The 18,473-nt window shown below is 35.3% G+C and overlaps 5 protein-coding genes across 5 annotated transcripts; 2 read left to right on the top strand and 3 right to left on the bottom strand.

Moving 5' to 3' along the window:
* Window positions 1-1,182: 1,182 nt before the first annotated feature.
* Window positions 1,183-3,631, bottom strand: LOC128865276 (beta-sarcoglycan). The gene has a single exon (XM_054105440.1). It carries the CDS (start codon window positions 3,520-3,522, stop codon window positions 2,518-2,520), a length of 1,005 nt encoding a protein of 334 aa, XP_053961415.1. The 5' UTR covers window positions 3,523-3,631; the 3' UTR covers window positions 1,183-2,517.
* A 3,487-nt stretch (window positions 3,632-7,118) lies between these two features.
* LOC128865291 (c-Myc-binding protein homolog) lies at window positions 7,119-8,042 on the top strand. The gene is made up of 2 exons (XM_054105465.1): window positions 7,119-7,268; window positions 7,330-8,042. Exons 1-2 carry the CDS (start codon window positions 7,257-7,259, stop codon window positions 7,849-7,851), a joined length of 534 nt encoding a protein of 177 aa, XP_053961440.1. The 5' UTR covers window positions 7,119-7,256; the 3' UTR covers window positions 7,852-8,042.
* A 417-nt stretch (window positions 8,043-8,459) lies between these two features.
* Window positions 8,460-10,593, bottom strand: LOC128865280 (serine/threonine-protein phosphatase alpha-2 isoform). Its single transcript, XM_054105453.1, has one exon. The coding sequence runs from the start codon at window positions 10,400-10,402 to the stop codon at window positions 9,494-9,496; it is 909 nt and encodes a 302-aa protein (XP_053961428.1). The 5' UTR covers window positions 10,403-10,593; the 3' UTR covers window positions 8,460-9,493.
* Window positions 10,594-12,219: 1,626 nt separating this feature from the next.
* Window positions 12,220-14,814, top strand: LOC128865303 (sialic acid synthase). The gene is made up of 4 exons (XM_054105490.1): window positions 12,220-12,593; window positions 12,674-12,818; window positions 12,886-13,101; window positions 13,837-14,814. Exons 2-4 carry the CDS (start codon window positions 12,687-12,689, stop codon window positions 14,614-14,616), a joined length of 1,128 nt encoding a protein of 375 aa, XP_053961465.1. The 5' UTR covers window positions 12,220-12,593; window positions 12,674-12,686; the 3' UTR covers window positions 14,617-14,814.
* Window positions 14,815-14,958: 144 nt separating this feature from the next.
* On the bottom strand, window positions 14,959-17,725 carry LOC128865298 (interleukin enhancer-binding factor 2 homolog). Its single transcript, XM_054105476.1, has 2 exons — window positions 17,258-17,725; window positions 14,959-15,996 (listed from the first exon to the last, which is right to left on the bottom strand). The coding sequence occupies exons 1-2, from the start codon at window positions 17,549-17,551 to the stop codon at window positions 15,106-15,108; spliced, it is 1,185 nt and encodes a 394-aa protein (XP_053961451.1). The 5' UTR covers window positions 17,552-17,725; the 3' UTR covers window positions 14,959-15,105.
* Window positions 17,726-18,473: the final 748 nt, after the last annotated feature.

Consider the following 18,473-nt stretch of genomic DNA (forward strand, 5'->3'; position numbering starts at 1 on the left):
TGCTCTAATAATAATTCATTTGTAGTTGTATAATAGAAACACTGCTTGTAAAATATAAATAAAGTAAATGCAAAAGCTCAAAGGTAAATAAAAAAAAAACAATCTTTTATTTGCAGTACACGTTTTTTGTTGGCTCACAATTTTAAATTATATACAAATATAGTTTCTAGTGCATAATTCGCCTGTGTGATGTAGAACTATGCGAAATTTAGAAATACACAAACAAACAATCCTAAATGAGTTGATGGATTGTTGAAAAATGTTTAGCAGAAGCCTCTCAAATCTGTGGTGTGCTCGTGTTAGGTAGAAGTGGCAGTCAGTCTCCAAACATATGAAGTGCCAGGTAATTCTGTTGCCGAATAGCAAATTGTGGAGAAGCTGTTTCATTGCAGAGTTGGATTTTTCATAACCCACCAAGGATAAAATGGTTTTTCATAATTTTATGTCGGCTTTGGGAATCGAAATCCAGGGTATACTTCCGGTATGTCAAGCACACTGGAAACGCCAAAATCTTATTTTTTTATTTAATCTTAATTAAAATGGCGGGATGAAAATCCACCACACGCCAGGGTATTCCACCGTTTACGAGATCAAACTGTATTCTACAGACTACATAAAACTACTGTACAGACTACCGTTATTAAGGCAACTTCCAGGTTTTTATGATTTCTATCGTTTTATTTTTAAATTATGTTGAATAATTTTTGTACTTATCGATGGCTTTAAATTTCTTTTAATGTATTGCCTTTTTATTAGTTAATTAAATTTCATATGTTTTTATGTTATCTTGGAGGCGAATATATTATAATTTATTAACTTATTGATATAATTATTTATTTATTTTTTTTTTGTTTAAAAGTCTTCAGTAAAAAGGCTACGAACTTATTCCCCAACCCAATATATTAATTTAAGCGGAATTGTCTGTTTTTTTTTTTTTATTCGTTGCAGTTTCTCTAGATAGGTTTTCATTTATATGTAATTGTTTATTTTTATTATACCCGATAGGTCTAAGCGACCTTTTAAACGGTGAGCCATTTTGTGACTGACCCAAAATTTTATGTACTATACAAATTTAGCCATTTTTACGTGTGTGTTTGTGGCTGGTGAACTAAAAATGTAGCCAGCCGATTGAATGCAAACTCGCAGGATAAGTTTGTCTTCTCTCAAAATCGGTGCACTAGACAGAGCTAATTTACTGGAGCCTTTGACGGGAAAAATGAGAGTCATTCCGTTAACATAGAACCAGCTGCCATGGGAATGAATTTATAGTCCAGTTTGACTCAAACTGGATACACATACTAGCTACTAGACGGGAAATATTTTGTTCCAAATCTACTCGATAAGTGACGCTGGGATCGAAATATCTCTAAAACTTTTTGTTGTTGTTGTAGCACATAAACATTCCCCATACATATACGGGGAATGCTGCTCAAGTTACAGTCCTTGGCCGGATATAAATCCGGGTCGTTCTGGTTACGTAGAACTGACTGTCGTAGGAATGTATTTACGGTTCGATTTGGCCCAAATGCAAAACAGCTTCATGAATAAAAATATTTTTAGTTGGCATATTTTTATTCTACGCTACGAACGGCCCGGATTCAGATATATAGATTCTTCATTATTATGGAAATATACATAAAAATCTTAAAGACTATTTAGTAAAGAATATACGACAATATTCTAAATGGTCATCTGTCGAAAAAAACACAATTCAATTGGCATTTAATACAAAATTTGTTCCAAACAGATTGCGCAAAGCTTAATTATATTCGTTTACAATCAACTGTCTATAGTTTAAAGCGCTAGTGACAAGCAAAATTAGACGATTCCATCCGCCTGAATCATTCTATTCAATCTATTATCAACTTCATCTTGGTCAAAGTACCGACATCTAATTTGTTTCAAAATTGGGCACCTCCTAAGAAGTGCGCTATGTTTTCTAATACGTTTGAGTTACAAAAAGAGCACTTAAAATTTGTGAGGTAAATATGTAAGATTGCATGTGGCCCTCAAAACCCAAAAGATTTTATAGTTTTTAAACCGTTGAAATAGCTTTTACTAAATTTGTGATCTAAGTAGGCTCTTGAATATGCGCGTACTTTTCAAGGCTACCCGGATTTATATCCAGCCAAGGACTGTCAAACAAGCAGCATTCTCCAAGATTATGGGGACTATCGGATCCTGTTACAAACACGACAAGTTTTAGTTGAACGATTACATACAAAGTTATGTACTAGAATGCTTTTATTTACTTTTCCATTAAATTCATATCAAATTGAGCCGCAGCGAGGCGCTGTCAAGTTTGCTAATTATTAATATTTAAATACAATGCAAATACGTGTACATACATACATATACTTGTATACGTATTACTCGTAATACGAGTAGTTTTATTTCGATAAATGAATCAACGTTTGTTAGTTTTACGACAACATTACTAAGTAGCTACATATATATAATTTCATATTAACATACGCATGATTTCACTAAGTGATACGTATAAAAATACGTAAGCATTTAAGCACATGGATCATATTTGACGTTGAAATGTGCACAGGTTACTTTGGGCCCACTACGTGTTCGTGGTACTGGTATTCGAAAAAGCTTGCCCTTCGGCATGCAAACGCAAATTTTGTATTGAATACTGCCAGTGCGTAAACCGAATTCTGAACTGACAATTGGTATTTTATCCATATCCAAATAGATACCAGCACCAGCCTCCAAAATGGTCAAACCTTCGGTTGAATTGACCATCATGTCATATGATAATGACTGAAGCAAGATATTTCCTGCGTCTAAAGAAATCCCTTCAGAGCCTTTAAATGAAACTCCTAAATCTGCTTCCAGATTGAGCGAACGATCGATGGGGCTCGCTATGCGGCTGGCGCTTACAGTTCTTGCATGTAAGTTTCCAGTACCTGTTGGTATATTATAATGTGGACGATGCGAAGTGAAGATAGTGTGGCCACTAGTCGAATCTTTAACTTCAAAATTGTTAACTGATTGAAATTGGATGCCGGATTTGTCTAGAGTCAAGCGATTGAAAGCCTGGCCGTTCTTGTGCAGACGTACATAGACACCATCATCGGCGGTAATGGTGACTGGTTGATCTACAAAACCATCGATTTGGCCAGTTTGTTTACTGTATACACGATCTAAATCAGTATAACCATAAAACTTCACCAAATCATGTTCAGGGATTATCTCTATTCCATTAATGCCGCGACCAAGATGCATTACTCCAAATATCGTTAGCATAAGTATTAGATTGCCTATAGTAAGTGCCAGTAGTATAATGAACATTGTCCAAAAGGCAAACGTTTTGCGGCCTTTTTTAATAGCGCTGTTACTGCCGCCATCGTAGCCACAATTAAATTCCTTTTCTATACAGTTATCAACTTTGGATTGCATATGAAGATTCGATTCCATAGGAAGCGTAGCTGACATAGCGTTCTCCGACGTTGCATCATCCGTGTATGAAGGCGAAGGTCCGCGTACAAAAGTATTTCCATAGCTGTGCATTGTAAATTGATTTGACTAAATTATTTATATTATTATAGGAAATTTGTATTGAAAATGTACATATTTAGTATAGATACAATTTTATTCAGCGAAGAACAAATGTCAGAAGTGTCATATCGCCTTAAATAAAATATTTTAGTTTCAGTGCTCATGCGCAGGATTTGGCTAGATTTGGCATTGGGATTTAACAGGAGAGGTAGAAAAATTAGAAGAACAAATAAATATAATTCTGAATATTATTATTATGTATTTTTATTTAATTTATACTCCTTTGAACGCAGAAATAGCACCGATATAATGCATAACATTAAACCGAAGTTGATTTTACATTCATTCTCACTTAATTGTTCGGATGCTCATTTGCGCGATAAACAAATTTTTTGTATTCAACTGAAACGAAAAAATCTACAGTCTTTGCAAGCAGCCAAACGACGTTATAACTAAAAAAGACTTTGCATGTTATTAGTCCATAAAATTTAAAAAACAAAAAAAATTATAATAACTTGTTTCATCTAATTTTTATTTTAAAATTTGTAAGGGGTTACAATATTTCTGAATGTTTTATGTTAGTTAGGTTAGCCAGGTTGCTTGTCTAAGACAAGACACTCGGTGGCCCTAACGCCCATTGTCCAATGCAGGTACGTTTGATTTCCATCCCTAGTTGCTTAAACCATTTATATCTTTTTAAGAAGGTAACTAGTCCCTTCAGTGATACATTTTGCAAATTTCCCAGGTATTCGAAGAAATAATTGCCAAAATATTTGGTACGGCTTCGTTGAAGTGCAGACCATTCACAGAGGAGGTGATGTTCCGACTCAATATTATCTTCATCTTCACAATTCCTGTCATTGTGAGGTACACCCATTCTACTGACTAGGGTGCCAATAGTACAGTCACCCGTTATAACAACTGTAAGGACGCTGGTAGTTGATCTGTTGAATCGAAACAGACATTTTGTCCTTTTAAGAATCAGTTTTGGCCAAAGCGCTTTGGATACCTTGAAGTTGTAGTCAGAGACCACCTTCTATTGGCTTCGGCGATAAATGAATGTTTTAAATTTGATATTCGGTATTTTGATATTTTCATTATCGCTCTCATCGTCATTAGAGGTTTTAAATTTTTTGGATGGTTGAACATACTCAGTTGCCAGTTATATATAAGTAGATTTAAGTTTATTAATGTCAATGTCTTTCAGCGGAAGGTATCCTAAGAAATCAAGCGATAAATCCAACGAAATGTACTTTTTTTGTTATTTTGAAGGCAGTAAATTTTATAACGCACAACGCGTGCCCGTCAGATGGTTATGCAAGTTTTTGCATTTACTTTCAACCAATTTTTTTCCTTTGAGCTCCATAACAGTTGGCGTAGTTTTGACCGGCGGTACTTGAGTCGAGAAAAGTTTTATACCGCATACATTTGGTTTTGCATTGGTCATATTAACTCACGAGCCTGTGATGTGCTTAGTATGCAGTTTTTCCAAAATACGCTTTCATTTATCCATTTGTATCTTTTGCGAAGCCAGGTTATTCTTTAATTCATTGGATTTTGTAGACACTTTGCGTAAGTCATCGATAAAACCTTCGAATATTGCCTTAATCAACTCAGCACTTTCCGCGTGCCAATTATATTGAACAGTTGGCAGCAAAATGAAGACCCGATGTTTGCCCTCTAAAGCGTTGATATCGTGCATAATTGTTTTTGCAGCAGTATTCCGAATTGCTCACACATCGAACATGTCTCCAATGTATCATATGTAAATTTTTGTAATTATATTGAATAGAATTTGAATCTCTTGATTACATTCTTGTTAAATTTATCTGATTTTATTGCCTTGTACAAAATCCGCATTATCAATAATAAAACTTAGATTATTTTTTTTCACATCTGCCAAAAAAGCCGTTTACAATATAAAATTCAAAATCTTCACTTTCTGGCTTTATTACGTAATTATTAACTTCACTGGGTTACCCATCTTTACTTTCCGAAGAGCTATGGACCGCTTTTTCAAAACTATCTCTGATATCTCTTAACTAGCGCGTTCTTACAATGTATCAAACGCGCGACTGAAAAATATTACATATTTTTTAATTGCTTCAAATTATTGTATTCTTTTTTACAGTTTCGGCATTTGATAATTTTGCTCTTTTATTGCATTTGGATTTCTTTCTCTATATTTTTTAAAGCACTCAGCGACAGATTTTCCAATAGGGGGTTTCCATGCTACATACAATATAAATTTCGCAATTTTCTGGCACGTGTTATAATTCGAACTATAACATACAAAATGAAAATAGTGTAAAATCTACTCATTTGACAATTATGAGTATATTCAACAATACATCCTGTGTTCTAACGCTCCATTTCTACACCGCGCGCTCTAACATCCAAATTCTGTGTATTCAAAAACTCCGCCTTCTAACTAAACTCTACACATTTTGAAAATTCGCGTTCTAAAATTCTACATGACCGAATAAAAAATTAAATTTCTACATTTATCAGGTTTTAGTGTTTGATAGGTTTACATATTTTACTTGCACGACGATTTTTATGTCGTATCGCTTTTGCATATTTGCGAGTGCTTAATCATTTGCAATGATAAAATACATTAAATGGAAGAAAATCATACACTCGCGAACATTCCAAGGCCGCATAAAACTTCCACTATAAGTTTCTGGGAAATACCGTTGAAATAACAGTCCTTGACCGGATATGTGAATGTATATCCGAGTCTTTGCAGTAGCGTATGCCCGATTGTCGTGAGAACGAGCCAATGACCTTCTTATCTTCTTTTTATCGTTCACCTTTGTAGTATAAAATTGGGCAGACCAAATTACGGACATGTGAAATGGGATTTTTATTCGTCGAAAAAGGAGTTTACCTTATTTTCCTACCCAGTATAAAATAGCAACTGTGGGCCAAAATTATTCAGCTTTAGGCTTTTCAAAGCAGACAATATAGTCCTGGTTCAAAGATATAGGTCATTTTGAATAACGCTGATGCGTGAACTCATCACCGTCGCCAACGAAAAATTAAGTAAAATAAAAATTGAAAAAAAAATGAAGTGCTCAAAATTGTTTACATTTATTTTACTAAACGTATGAATTTCACCGACTCCTGAAAGCGCCACCTTCTGTATTTTCTACATCATGTCTCGCATCTCACCTTGGTTCAACCATTTCCACCATTTCTACCAAGGTAAATTGAATACTAAAGGTGGCGCCTTTCTGAAACCATTACTTTATTTTTCGCGATTTCGACCAGTGTGACGTCAAGCACTATAGTTATACAAATCACAAACAAAAAACAAAGAGAAGAGAAATTACATGTTTGTAAGAATTCAGTGAATGGCCTGGCGATATTGTGGTTTGTGACATTTAAAATAAACAAACTATGGAAACGAAGTGCTGCGTGATAAATTGTGAACGTACGTATTATAAAAATACCTCCAAATACGGGTTTTCTGTGGATGACGCCATGACATGAAAGTGTGCAGGTGTGTATGTATAATTTCCTGTATGTGGTAGTCTGATATTGGCCACACCTATAGAAATATTTTGACCATGAATATTTCACCACAAAAGTATAAGAAGCTCCTCTGCATTATTGCTTTCGGCTAGACTATTCGATATTTTTTCATTCTTCGGTTTAGGCTTTCTCATTTATGGATTTGAAATCCTGTTGCTTACTTTTCCATCCCGTTTACTTTAAGTATCAATATTAAATTCAGCAGAAATATGGCATTCAAGGTATAAATATCTTTTCGTTTAATTCTGCTTTGAAAGGAGTAAAATGTAATTAAAATTTTAGCCCATAGATCCTAAACGTGACGAGTTTCGGCGCTACCTTGAGCGATCCGGTGTAATAGAGGCCTTGACGAAAGTTTTTGTACGAATTGCAAATGAACATCCAGAAAACCCTCTCGATTATTTGCGCCATAATTTAGGAGACTCTCTACATCAAGCAGACAGTATGGCATATTTGCAAAGTGAACTTGAAGAAGCTCGCAGTGAAATTCAACGTTTGCGTGGTATTATTGAAAGTGTCCACCCAGAAGCTCTTTTGGAACAGCCACAGCTTCGTGAGTTAGTGGACAAAAACAACGAGGACGCAGCGTCAGAAAATCAAGAGGTATCATCTGATTCGGCAACAAAACCACAAGAAGAATCTGAAACATCAGGACGTCCGGGCAGTGGAGCACCACAAGTTCCAAATGTAGATAATATTCAACAGGATGATTTGGATAAAAATTTAGAAACCCCTGAAGATTCTCCCAATACTAACAATCCGATGCCGACAAATGCAGCACAAAATGAAGACAATAATTCTTAAAGTATCTAACCCGTCCAGCATTAAACAGCTTAAGTACAATTGGTACGCAGCTAAGTTCCTTATTTCCAAAAATGTAGGAAATATATGTATACATACATTCTATATACCTAGTATAATAAAGTGATTTATATCATAAAAGCAAGCCTGGAGCCGAGCCAAAATAGTTGGTTTAGTATCAGATCGAACATTTATCTATTTGCATTATCACTTGGGAGGAGATTCTTCTAATAACGGTCGCCACGCGACTAATTACGGAAAACCTCTGAATGTATTTCTGTCTTGAAATAGCTTTTCAAAAAAACATTTGCTGTTCGGAGTCGGCTTAAAACTTTAGGTCTCTCCACACCACATATGGGAGAAGTAACTCGGCCAACACCCAAAAAGGGGGCAAGCAAGCGCCAATTATATATATATTATTACTCGCGGCAGGGGATAACTGCAAGTACATTTATTAAACCGCAAGAAAGTACTGCTACGCAAAACTTGATAAATATGCGATGTTTGAGAACAAGAATAGAAATTTCAAAAAAATTCCCCAAATCTTTTTGCGAAGCTTTTTCAATACAAAATACTAACTATTCGTATCTTGAAGGCTAAAGAACAAGACATAGTTACGCCAAATATTTATTTAATTCATTTTGATAAGTTGTATATAATGTATCTAGGTATTAATACATACAAAGGATTTTTAATAATACAGATCTCGATTAATAATAGTATGCATATATGTGTTTATATGAAACATCTTACTTTAAGGGTCTATTGTTCATGACAAGATTTTAAACAGAAATTATTAAACTTAATCCGAAAGTATAAAGTATTTAATAATCGAAATGTAAAAATATTTTTTTTTTTACGTTAACTTTATAAATTTCTGTGGATTTTGTTTCCCCTTTACGGGCCTTTACGGGAAGCAATAGAGTTATAAAATGAGTACCAGAAAGTCACAAGAATAATAAAATTTTGCAATCTGGAATTTTAAGCGGCGTGTTAATAAACATCATGGCGTTAATTAAGACGAGACATCAATTTAACTAAAACTTGGTTAAACAAAATTCTTCACACGGTTCAAGTAATTGCAGCTGTTTTTTTTTTGTGATTACCTTTTGGAATTTATATCAGTACAGTGAAGAGTTCGAAACAATAAATTTAGAATATCTTTCAAATTCAAATACTTATGATTTAAATTTCACAAATGTTTGCATACAATAACAATGGTTTACCATTAAATGGTTAGCAAGGCTTTAACTCAATCCGATCTAGAGTGACCGGCCGAAATGAGGGCAATTGTCAAACCGTTTGTTGTTGATTTATTCATGCAAGTTTCTAATAAGTTACAAACTTGGACATAATGTTACATTTAAGTAAATTTAAGAAAATGTATTTTTGTTAATTTTATGTTTTTTTTTAACTTATTATTTTAATTTTTTCGTCTCGTCTGCTTTATTGTATTTCCCTTGGCTTCATATCTCTAAATCTGGTTGATTTCCTTTCTCTTCCTTTGATTTTTTAATTCAAATAAGTTTTCTAACAAATATTTCGTCTTGTGTTTGCTGTTGTTGAAGTTTTGTTTAGACATATGATTAGAGCGTGTAGTTGTTGATGTTTTTTATTAGTGCACTTGCAGCGATTTTTTTTCGGCTTATTTTTTACGTTTATCTGCCGGTTTCAATATCTGGAAGGAGCACATCAACGTGTCATCCACAGACATCATAGCGCCAGCATTGTCAAACTCGCCGCAATAGTTGGGTGCTGAAAACAGCGTGACCAACTGCCGTTTAGCAAAGAACTCGTACCCATCCTCGACCACCTGATGTGCACGGCAAATCAAATCGAAGTCATGCTTTTGCAGGAATTTACCAACCACTTCAGCGCCAAACGTGAAACTTACGCCACGATCGTTTTCACCCCAGCCCATTGTATCCTTGTCTGGGTCCGACCATAGCAAATCGCAAAGCAACCCCTGATCAGGGACGTCGGTAGGTCTCATTATACGTCGAATTTGCTCCATTGATGACAAATCAGGGCTGAGACCACCATGGCAGCAAAATATTTTCTCGTCAACGATAGCAGCAACTGGCAAACAATTGAAACAGTCCGTGAATGTTTTCCATAATTTTATGGTGTAGCGACGTTTGCACTCGTCATAAAATCCGTAGATGCGATTGATGCTGGCGCATTCGTGATTTCCACGCAACAGGAAGAAGTTCTCAGAGTACTTAATCTTGTATGCCAAAAGTAGGCAAATCGTTTCCAGCGACTGCTTGCCACGATCAACGTAATCTCCCAAAAATAAGTAGTTGGATTCTGGAGGAAAGCCGCCATATTCGAAGAGGCGCAGCAAATCGTAATACTGGCCGTGAATATCACCGCAGATCTTTAATGGTGCCTCTAACTCAAGCAAAATGGGCTGCGATAGAAATATCTCGCGCGACTTAAGACACAGGCCGCGAATTTCGCTCTCCGATAATTGTACATTCTTTCCAGGCCTTGCCCCACGCACCTCCAACAATCGCGATATGATGCTGTCAATGTTCATTACGTCAGCCATATTGGTTAGCTATTTGCGATTTCAAACGTGTGTACTAGTAATTTTCACGTTTATTCTTGCCAAATCGAATGTGTGTTCCCTGTTTAAATAATAATTAAATGTTTTTAGTAAATTTTTTCACAGCTACTAGAAGATCGAAGAGCGAACACACAAAGACTGACAATCGGGCCGAATTAACCCAGCACACGAACGCCTACAAAATGCAATCGGTTCGTTACAAAAGAATATGGCCGAACAATCCGTTTCGAATCCGTTTGTGCGGAGTATTTCCTGATTGACAAGAAAATACATAATATTCCACACAGTGTGCAGACTGTAAAAACTTGTTTAGTGGTAGATAAGTATTGAAAATTGGGGAAGATTCCAAAATAATGTGGTAGATTTACCTATAAGTTTTAAAATGCGAAATTTTTAAGTTTCTCGCATCTTATATTAGTTTATTACTTTATGATTTATTACTTATGTAAAAGAAAAATAAACTTTCACTATTGCATAGATATGCCAAAAAATATTGATACTTATTTCATAAAAAAAATTTCAAAAATATATATGTATATATTTATCTTGGACAAAATATCATATGTAAACAGATTTATGGAAAGTACTCGTCATATTCTATTTTTAAACCGGAAAATAGGTATGAGCATATAATTTTAAAATGTGTTAGATTTTAAGCTTATGGTGGCAGATCTGGTAAAAATTAAATTTGGAAAAAAGTGGTGCATACTCTCTTTAAGAAGGATGCTAGTCAAAATTTATAATTTTTCAGAAAACGCGAAAAACTGTTTTTGAACTTACATAATATTTAAAGAAAATTATTTCCTAGAAATGGCATATGTCCTTACATCAATTATATTTTTAATTCTAATAAGTAATTACTATCAGTATAAACCCGATATTTACTTAAAAACTGTGTCTAGCTCTTTATATATCAAATATTTATAAATTTAAAATTTCAAGGCTGCAATATTCACGTAAATTGCGTAGTTTCCACTTTTTTTGTTGGTGGGTATAAATAGGACTTTCCAAGCGGTAAATACATTTGTACCGATTCAATTCTAACCTAAAGTGTGTATATGTAAATATACAAACACATTCAAACATGTGGAAATGACATGAAGTGATTAAAAGAAACAAAATGAAGCCCTCTACAGGATTGCATTTCGCTCAGCTTTGCTAAAAGCCAGTGGACCTGTTTCATTAAGAACAATTTCTCAGTGAAGGTTTCAGCAAAAGTATAAATATATGTATTATATTTCATTCCGATTTTCAGAATCTTTATATGAAATTAATATAATTTATAGCATTCAATGAAAATTCTGAAATATTTGACTGGAAAAACAAAAAGGGTGGAGATTCATTAATCCTCTACAAATTTCAAAAACTTTTTTTAGTAATCTTAGCTGTTTATCGAGGGAAAGAGAATATAGGTCGTCCAATCTCAATACATCATACCCAAAAATTTACCATGTGAGTTTGGCGAAAGCTGGACAGCGGAAGAGGCAATTTTCTGTACTCTCCTCATCATCCAAACAAGTTTTACCCAATGGGTCGTTGATGATGCGGCTAAGAACTTAATTTCTGCTGTATTAATTTTTGTTGTTTAAATTTTAATAAACTTCACATTAGAGTTCAATGGTCATATATTTATTTTCTAAGTAATTAAAAAAACATTTTCGTAACATTTGCTAGATAAACTTTTATTGTAAGATGAGAAATTTTAATATTAATAAATAACTAATTTATGTTTTGAAATGCAGAAGAGAGTGTTTGTTTGGCCGAGCTCCTCCTACAATTTGTTGTGTGCGTCTTAATGTTTTTCCACAAATGGATAGAACTACAGTTTTATGCCACATTTGAACGGCAGATGGTATTTTATTAAAAGTTTTTCATGGCCGAACTATACTTGGAAGTTTGCCATTGCTTACCGATGGCCCATAGAGGGCTTCGAATCCGGGTTCTAACGAGTGGTAGGCACGGACAAATCCATGCGGTTATGACTGTATATTCTTTGGTGAATAGGCATATAGTAAAATATGTTCAGGATAGAATTATGAATCTGTAAGCGGCACAAGTCCCACGTACTGTAGAAGTAAAGTGGAATTGTTGAGAAGAAGTTCTACATTTTTTTGTTAGGAATTTACTGGTTTAGATAAATATGAGCAATATAGCAGCAGAGTTCTTGTTCAAGGTATGTAAATGTTTTATTCTGGCATCATTGCAGCCTCTTTTAAACTGCATAGTTGTTTAATTAATTAACTCAATTAATAGAGATAGCACTTTTATGATGGCAGCAATAAAATTTGGAAGTAAATATATTTCCCCCAATGGAGATATGGTATATATTATTGCAGAAGTTGGACAAAATCATCAAGGAAATCTTAATGTTGCAAAAAAAATTATCACGGAAGCAAAAGTATATTTGAATGAGCCTCGTATCTATATATTTTATTATTACATATACATATATACTTTCGTTTTAGAGAATAGGTTGTGACTGTGTGAAGTTCCAAAAATCCTGCCTATCTTCGAAATTCACCAAATCAGCTCTAAATCGTCCTTATACATCAGAAAACTCTTGGGGTTCGACATATGGAGAACATAAGAAATATCTCGAGTTTAGCGAGGATCAGTACAGGGATTTACAAATGCATGCGAAGGAAATTGGAATAGATTTTACTGCTTCAGCGATGGATGAGGTAAGCACTAAGATTACATTATTTTAGCATTTTTGTCCGCCGGTTTGGTGTAATCGTCGGGGCTGGTTAACGTTAACCAACACATGCTTTAAAAGTTGGTTTTATTACCATTTGTCGACTTGACAAGAGCGCCTCCTCATTTTTGCACAATACACCAAATACAAGGTGGCGCGTTTCTTTAATTCAGTTTCAATAATAAAGCATACATTTGGGAGGCATATGTACAAAATTTTCAATTTTTCGATTGATTCTTTCACTTTATATATACTAAATTAATTTGAAATTTCAACCTTTTTTGGGTGTTGGCCAGGCTCCTCCTATTTGTGGTATGCGCCTTGTGGTATACACCTACAGATTTATGCCACTTTTGAACGGCGGCTGGTTTTTACTCATGGTAAAGATTGAGCTATTCAGCAGTTTCTGTAATTCACTCCCGACTGCTTTTAATTGAAAGTCCCTGGTAATTGCCTTGAAATTCACTCGGCAGTAAGTTTCCGAACCTGAATGAATAACTCAATTTCATCTTATACACTAGAAACATAAGTTAAAAAAATTAACATATTTGTGACCAAAATGTGCATAACTATATGCATACATACATACACAAGTATGTAAATATGTGCATAATTTCTTTTTTAAAATTCGATATAATCGAGTAATTTAATCGTAAACATTATATTTTAATTCTTATCAAAAAATATAATTTGTATTAAGGCAATTTGTAAACATTTTTAGATCTCCCTAGATTTTTTACAAGCGATAAAGGTGCCTTTTATAAAAATTGGTTCCGGAGATGCTAACAACGTGCTACTTTTGAGCAGAGCAGCTGGAGTTGATATACCCCTAATTGTGTCTACAGGAATGCAAACTACTGAAACAATTGACAAGATTGTTCAGATCATGCAGAAGAACGACAAAACCAATTATGCCTTAATGCACTGCGTTTCGTCATACCCTACAGAACCAAAAGAAAGCTCACTTCGTATGATACCACTTTTGAAAGAGCAATACCCAAGCGTGGTTATTGGATATTCGGGGCACGAAAAGGGCATTGAAATAAGTAAAGCAGCAGTCCTGCTAGGGGCAAGAATCATAGAGCGTCACTTTACACTGGATAAAAATCAGAAAGGCTCAGACCACAAATGTTCGTTGGAACCCGCTGAATTTGAAAGTCTTGTTAAATTTATTAAAAAGTTCGAGAAGCTTGGTCCGTTGAATAATGACCAAGTTTTAAATATACTACACAAAAATAAAGATGTCGAATTGGCCTTAACGCAAGTGCAGTCCCGAACAATACTTTTAAGTGAGTTGCCATGTAAAATGAAATTGGGAAAGTCGATCGTTGCTGTCAAGTATCTAAAAGCCGGTGATACATTGAAGTTAAGAGATTTATGTATTAAAGTAAGCGAGCCTATGGGTATTTCTGCAGAACACTTTGATTCAATCTTAGGCAAAGTGCTTGCAACTGATGTGGATGGAGACTCCCCTATAATGTTTCAGCATCTTTTAGTTTAAATTAATTTTACTTTCTGTATTATATACCACGTCAGCAACTCTTACTCAAAAGATCCCATTACAATTCACTCATTTACAGTACGGAAACAAATATATATGTATCTTCGTCATTGAAGTTCCAACGACACCTGTAAAATATGTAACCAAGAAAAAGTAATAAAAATAATATACCAAATCAAAGGTAATCTCGCTATATCAGTTTTGCTTTTTTTTTTTCTTCAGCTTGTTGGTTTGAATGCCAAAGTACTCTGCTTCTTTATTGTTGCCTTATTTGTTTGTTTACATTCTCTTTGAAATTTTGACAATCAAACTACCAAATTGCAAAAACGAAATACATGTAAATGTTGTTGCTCTGGGGAAGTCCCATTCTACGAATACGGTGGCTTTTATTCAATAAGTTATTAATTATAAGTAATCAATTATTTGTATGTAGATAAGTTGGTATGAACTATATTTTTTCAAATACATTAAGAAATTGCAAAGTAATCTTTATTCAACAGCGTCATCGTCAGCAACACCATCGTTTTCGACTGCTTCCATGTCCTCCTCGCCCTCGCCGTCTTTCTTATCAGAGGGTTTCTCATATACTAGTTCCAAAGGTGATACCACCACTCCATTCCACACAGACATTTCCCGAACGATACTAGTATTTCCTTCTAAGCCAAGTATATGTTTATATCCGCCATGTGCAAGCACTCGTAGAAGTGTTTGAGCTGTTAAACAACAAACATCTTGTTGCTCTAGCGTCATTGCAGTATGCACGCGAATGTGCCCTGGCTCGCAGGGATCAGTTATACCAGCTGAGCCGGGCAAAAATAAACCAGCAGAAAGCAACTGAAAGACTCGCCTGAAAGCTAAGTTTATAGGCAATGCCTGACGAGATGGATTATTCATGATAGACAAGTGTGCTATCAAATCTAGCATCCACGGCGAAAGTGGAGTGAATGCCTCAAATCTTCTTGTGAGATCTTTTAATATACGTATTAAGACCTTTATAGAAGAGTGGTGCGCGTTTTCTTCAAACCATCTTGTATGGCGAATAGCTGCAAGATGAGCTTGCATAAGTTTTTGATCTAAATGTATATCAGCTTCTAACTTTCGCAAATTCTGTGGGAGCGTTGCTATTAAAATGCGAACTTTTGCTTGCCAATTTGCTACATCAAATCCACGATCATGCGTAGTGGTGTATATTTGGTCAGCTTTTGTTAATACTTCCGTCTTCATAGCGTTCTTAAGATCACCTTCAACTTTTTTAGCTAAAGCTTCGCAAGCTTCTTTCGTGGGTAAAGTTTTCAGTATTACAACAATATCAGCAACATTGTTACCAGATATCATGGTACCTTTTTTAAACGATCCCACCTGCCGTACTTCTTCCAATTGCTGAAAAATGTTTGGATTTTATAGTACATTGATATGTCAACTGAGTGAAGTATACTGCCGCACATACGTATATAAAAATATAGGTTCACACACCAGCTAAAATATTACCCTCTTAATTCAGTTATTTTACTTATTTATTCAATTATAAATATTTAAAAAATGTCCACATTGATTAATGTTTTTGGATTAAGGGTGCCTGTTTTTCACTATCACTTTTAACTCCAAATACAATTTATGTCATACATTGACTTCATTAAAAAAAACGCTTTACAAGGAATGTTTGTATATTTTGCATCAACCAAATGAATGCCGGGGGCAGAAAAAATTAAATTATCACCTTGATTTAATTACAACTCAGGAACTAGTAGTGGATTCGTTCAAATAATTTTGAAAAGAGGCGGCTTTCCTTTCAGTTGAAAATTGAAAGCAAGGAAATGACACATCAAAAATCGAACAGGGCGATTGGTTGTCCCACAAGAAGTGCGACAGCAGAGATTAGATGAGTATGTTAGTCACTGTGTGACAACTCACAAGACCCGTAAAAAAATTAGCAGTCTATTCTGTGGCCCTGGGGCGGGCTAAGGTACACGTTTTCCGTGAGCGACTCGAACGGTTGGATCAAGAAAATGTTACCGCGGTTCTTAACGGAATAACTTCGGATAATGTCCACAGTGGGAGCAAAAACCATTGTGTATAGTTAAAGGGAGACTATGGTGAAGGGAAATAATATAGTTTTACTCGTAACTTAATTGGCTTGTTTCATTGAGAAATCGTCAGAACTTAATCGACATGCCTCGTATATCAAACAATTCCTAGAGATCTCTGGATAAGAATTGGAGGGGATTCTGCTGTTTCGGTGGCGCCGCAATCTTATGGCGGATTCTTAAAGAACTCGACAAAAGAAAACGAAATGAAATAGTAACATTTTGTGATATCCCGCTTAGTTTTCGAGATATTGAATAAAAAAAGGCTGGAATTTAGAATAATGTATATTGGGCAATTTTTGGCAAACTCCACGCGAAAAGGAGTTCTACGCAAAAATACGGTGAATTGCGTAGCCGGAGTTGGACTGATGAGGGTTATTTTTTTCGTTTTCTTTTGTCGAGTTCTATAAGAATCCGCCATTAAATTGCGGCGCCACGGAAACAGCAGTATTGCCGAATTGGATCATGAGGTAATATTCTCCTTTTTCTTCTACCCCTATTAAATCGCGCGACAGTATACTACAGATTAAATGTATGTATTACCATATTATACTTACACAAGTATTAAAGTCACCCGGTGCCACCACTAAATTATCGAGAACAGATTGCACTTTTGTAACCAAATTTCCGATCGAAGTTTGTTCAGCTGGGGTGGGACTCAGATCTTGGTTACGTTTCAAAAGTGCTGCTGTAAGAGCAGAATCATCGACCTGTGCCGACACCTTTGGAAATAAGACCTCCGCAACTAACGTTAAATCGAAAGGATGCCTCGGAATGAATGTCTTCTTAAAAGGCGGACGATGAAGCCCGCCTCGCATGGGTCTACCACCACGCATGGCACCACGCACCATTTTTCTATTTGCCGAAATAATGATTGCAAATTCTTAATAAAAGTGATTGCGTTCAAAAAAAATTAGCACACTTTGAGTGATGAAAAGCTAGAAAAACGATTGAAGTAGTTTTAAAGTAACTTCGCTGCCAAACAGTGGTGATCAGAAACACTCGCCAAAGTGATACGGATGTAAACGATATATCGATGTTTTTGAAACAACAATTAATTTGGTAAAACCCTTAAGCCGAACACAAACGACGAACATATGCGAACGATTTATGCGCGTGCTTAAGCCCAAAGGCGACGAATAAATTTGTAAACTTCATTTCGTGCTGCAGCGTTGCCGAATGCACCGGTCAGTAATTTAACTGATGGCACAGTAGAACTATTAGTGATTCATATCGACTATGCGAGACCGTTTGGAGGAGTGATATTGCTGAAAAGGTATAATGTGCGTAATAAGCACATCAAACCGTTAACCAAATCTCAGTGATTCTGAAGGAATCAGCAGACTTACTGACAAAACAAGGATGTAGTTTGTTTACGAACAAATCAATGCAGTCAGTACTCATCGTACTTTGCTGCCGCCTGAACAAAGACTAATGGGAGGAGTATGTAAATAGGTGTGAAATGAGCGAGCAGAATTATGCTGCATATTCCTCTATGACTTGGCAGCCGAAGTTACTCTCACAATTTCCCTTCAGATGGCCAATCCTTGTAATATATCGTCCTTGGCTGTGATGAATTTGTTGCGTTTGTATCCAAACAAAACGTCTCACAATAATTCCACTGAGTTCGATCACTGGACTGTTAAATAAAACTCACATGTCACAATTCATGTTTGTGTTTTAGTTATCATTCGCACACTATTGTTGCCATGAGGTTTTCATAGTTTCCCTACAATATTGTTGCGAACCGAGAAACTTCGCCAACCGACTGGC

Source organism: Anastrepha ludens, chromosome 2, assembly GCF_028408465.1.
Source record: "Anastrepha ludens isolate Willacy chromosome 2, idAnaLude1.1, whole genome shotgun sequence".
Taxonomy (NCBI): domain Eukaryota; kingdom Metazoa; phylum Arthropoda; class Insecta; order Diptera; family Tephritidae; genus Anastrepha; species Anastrepha ludens.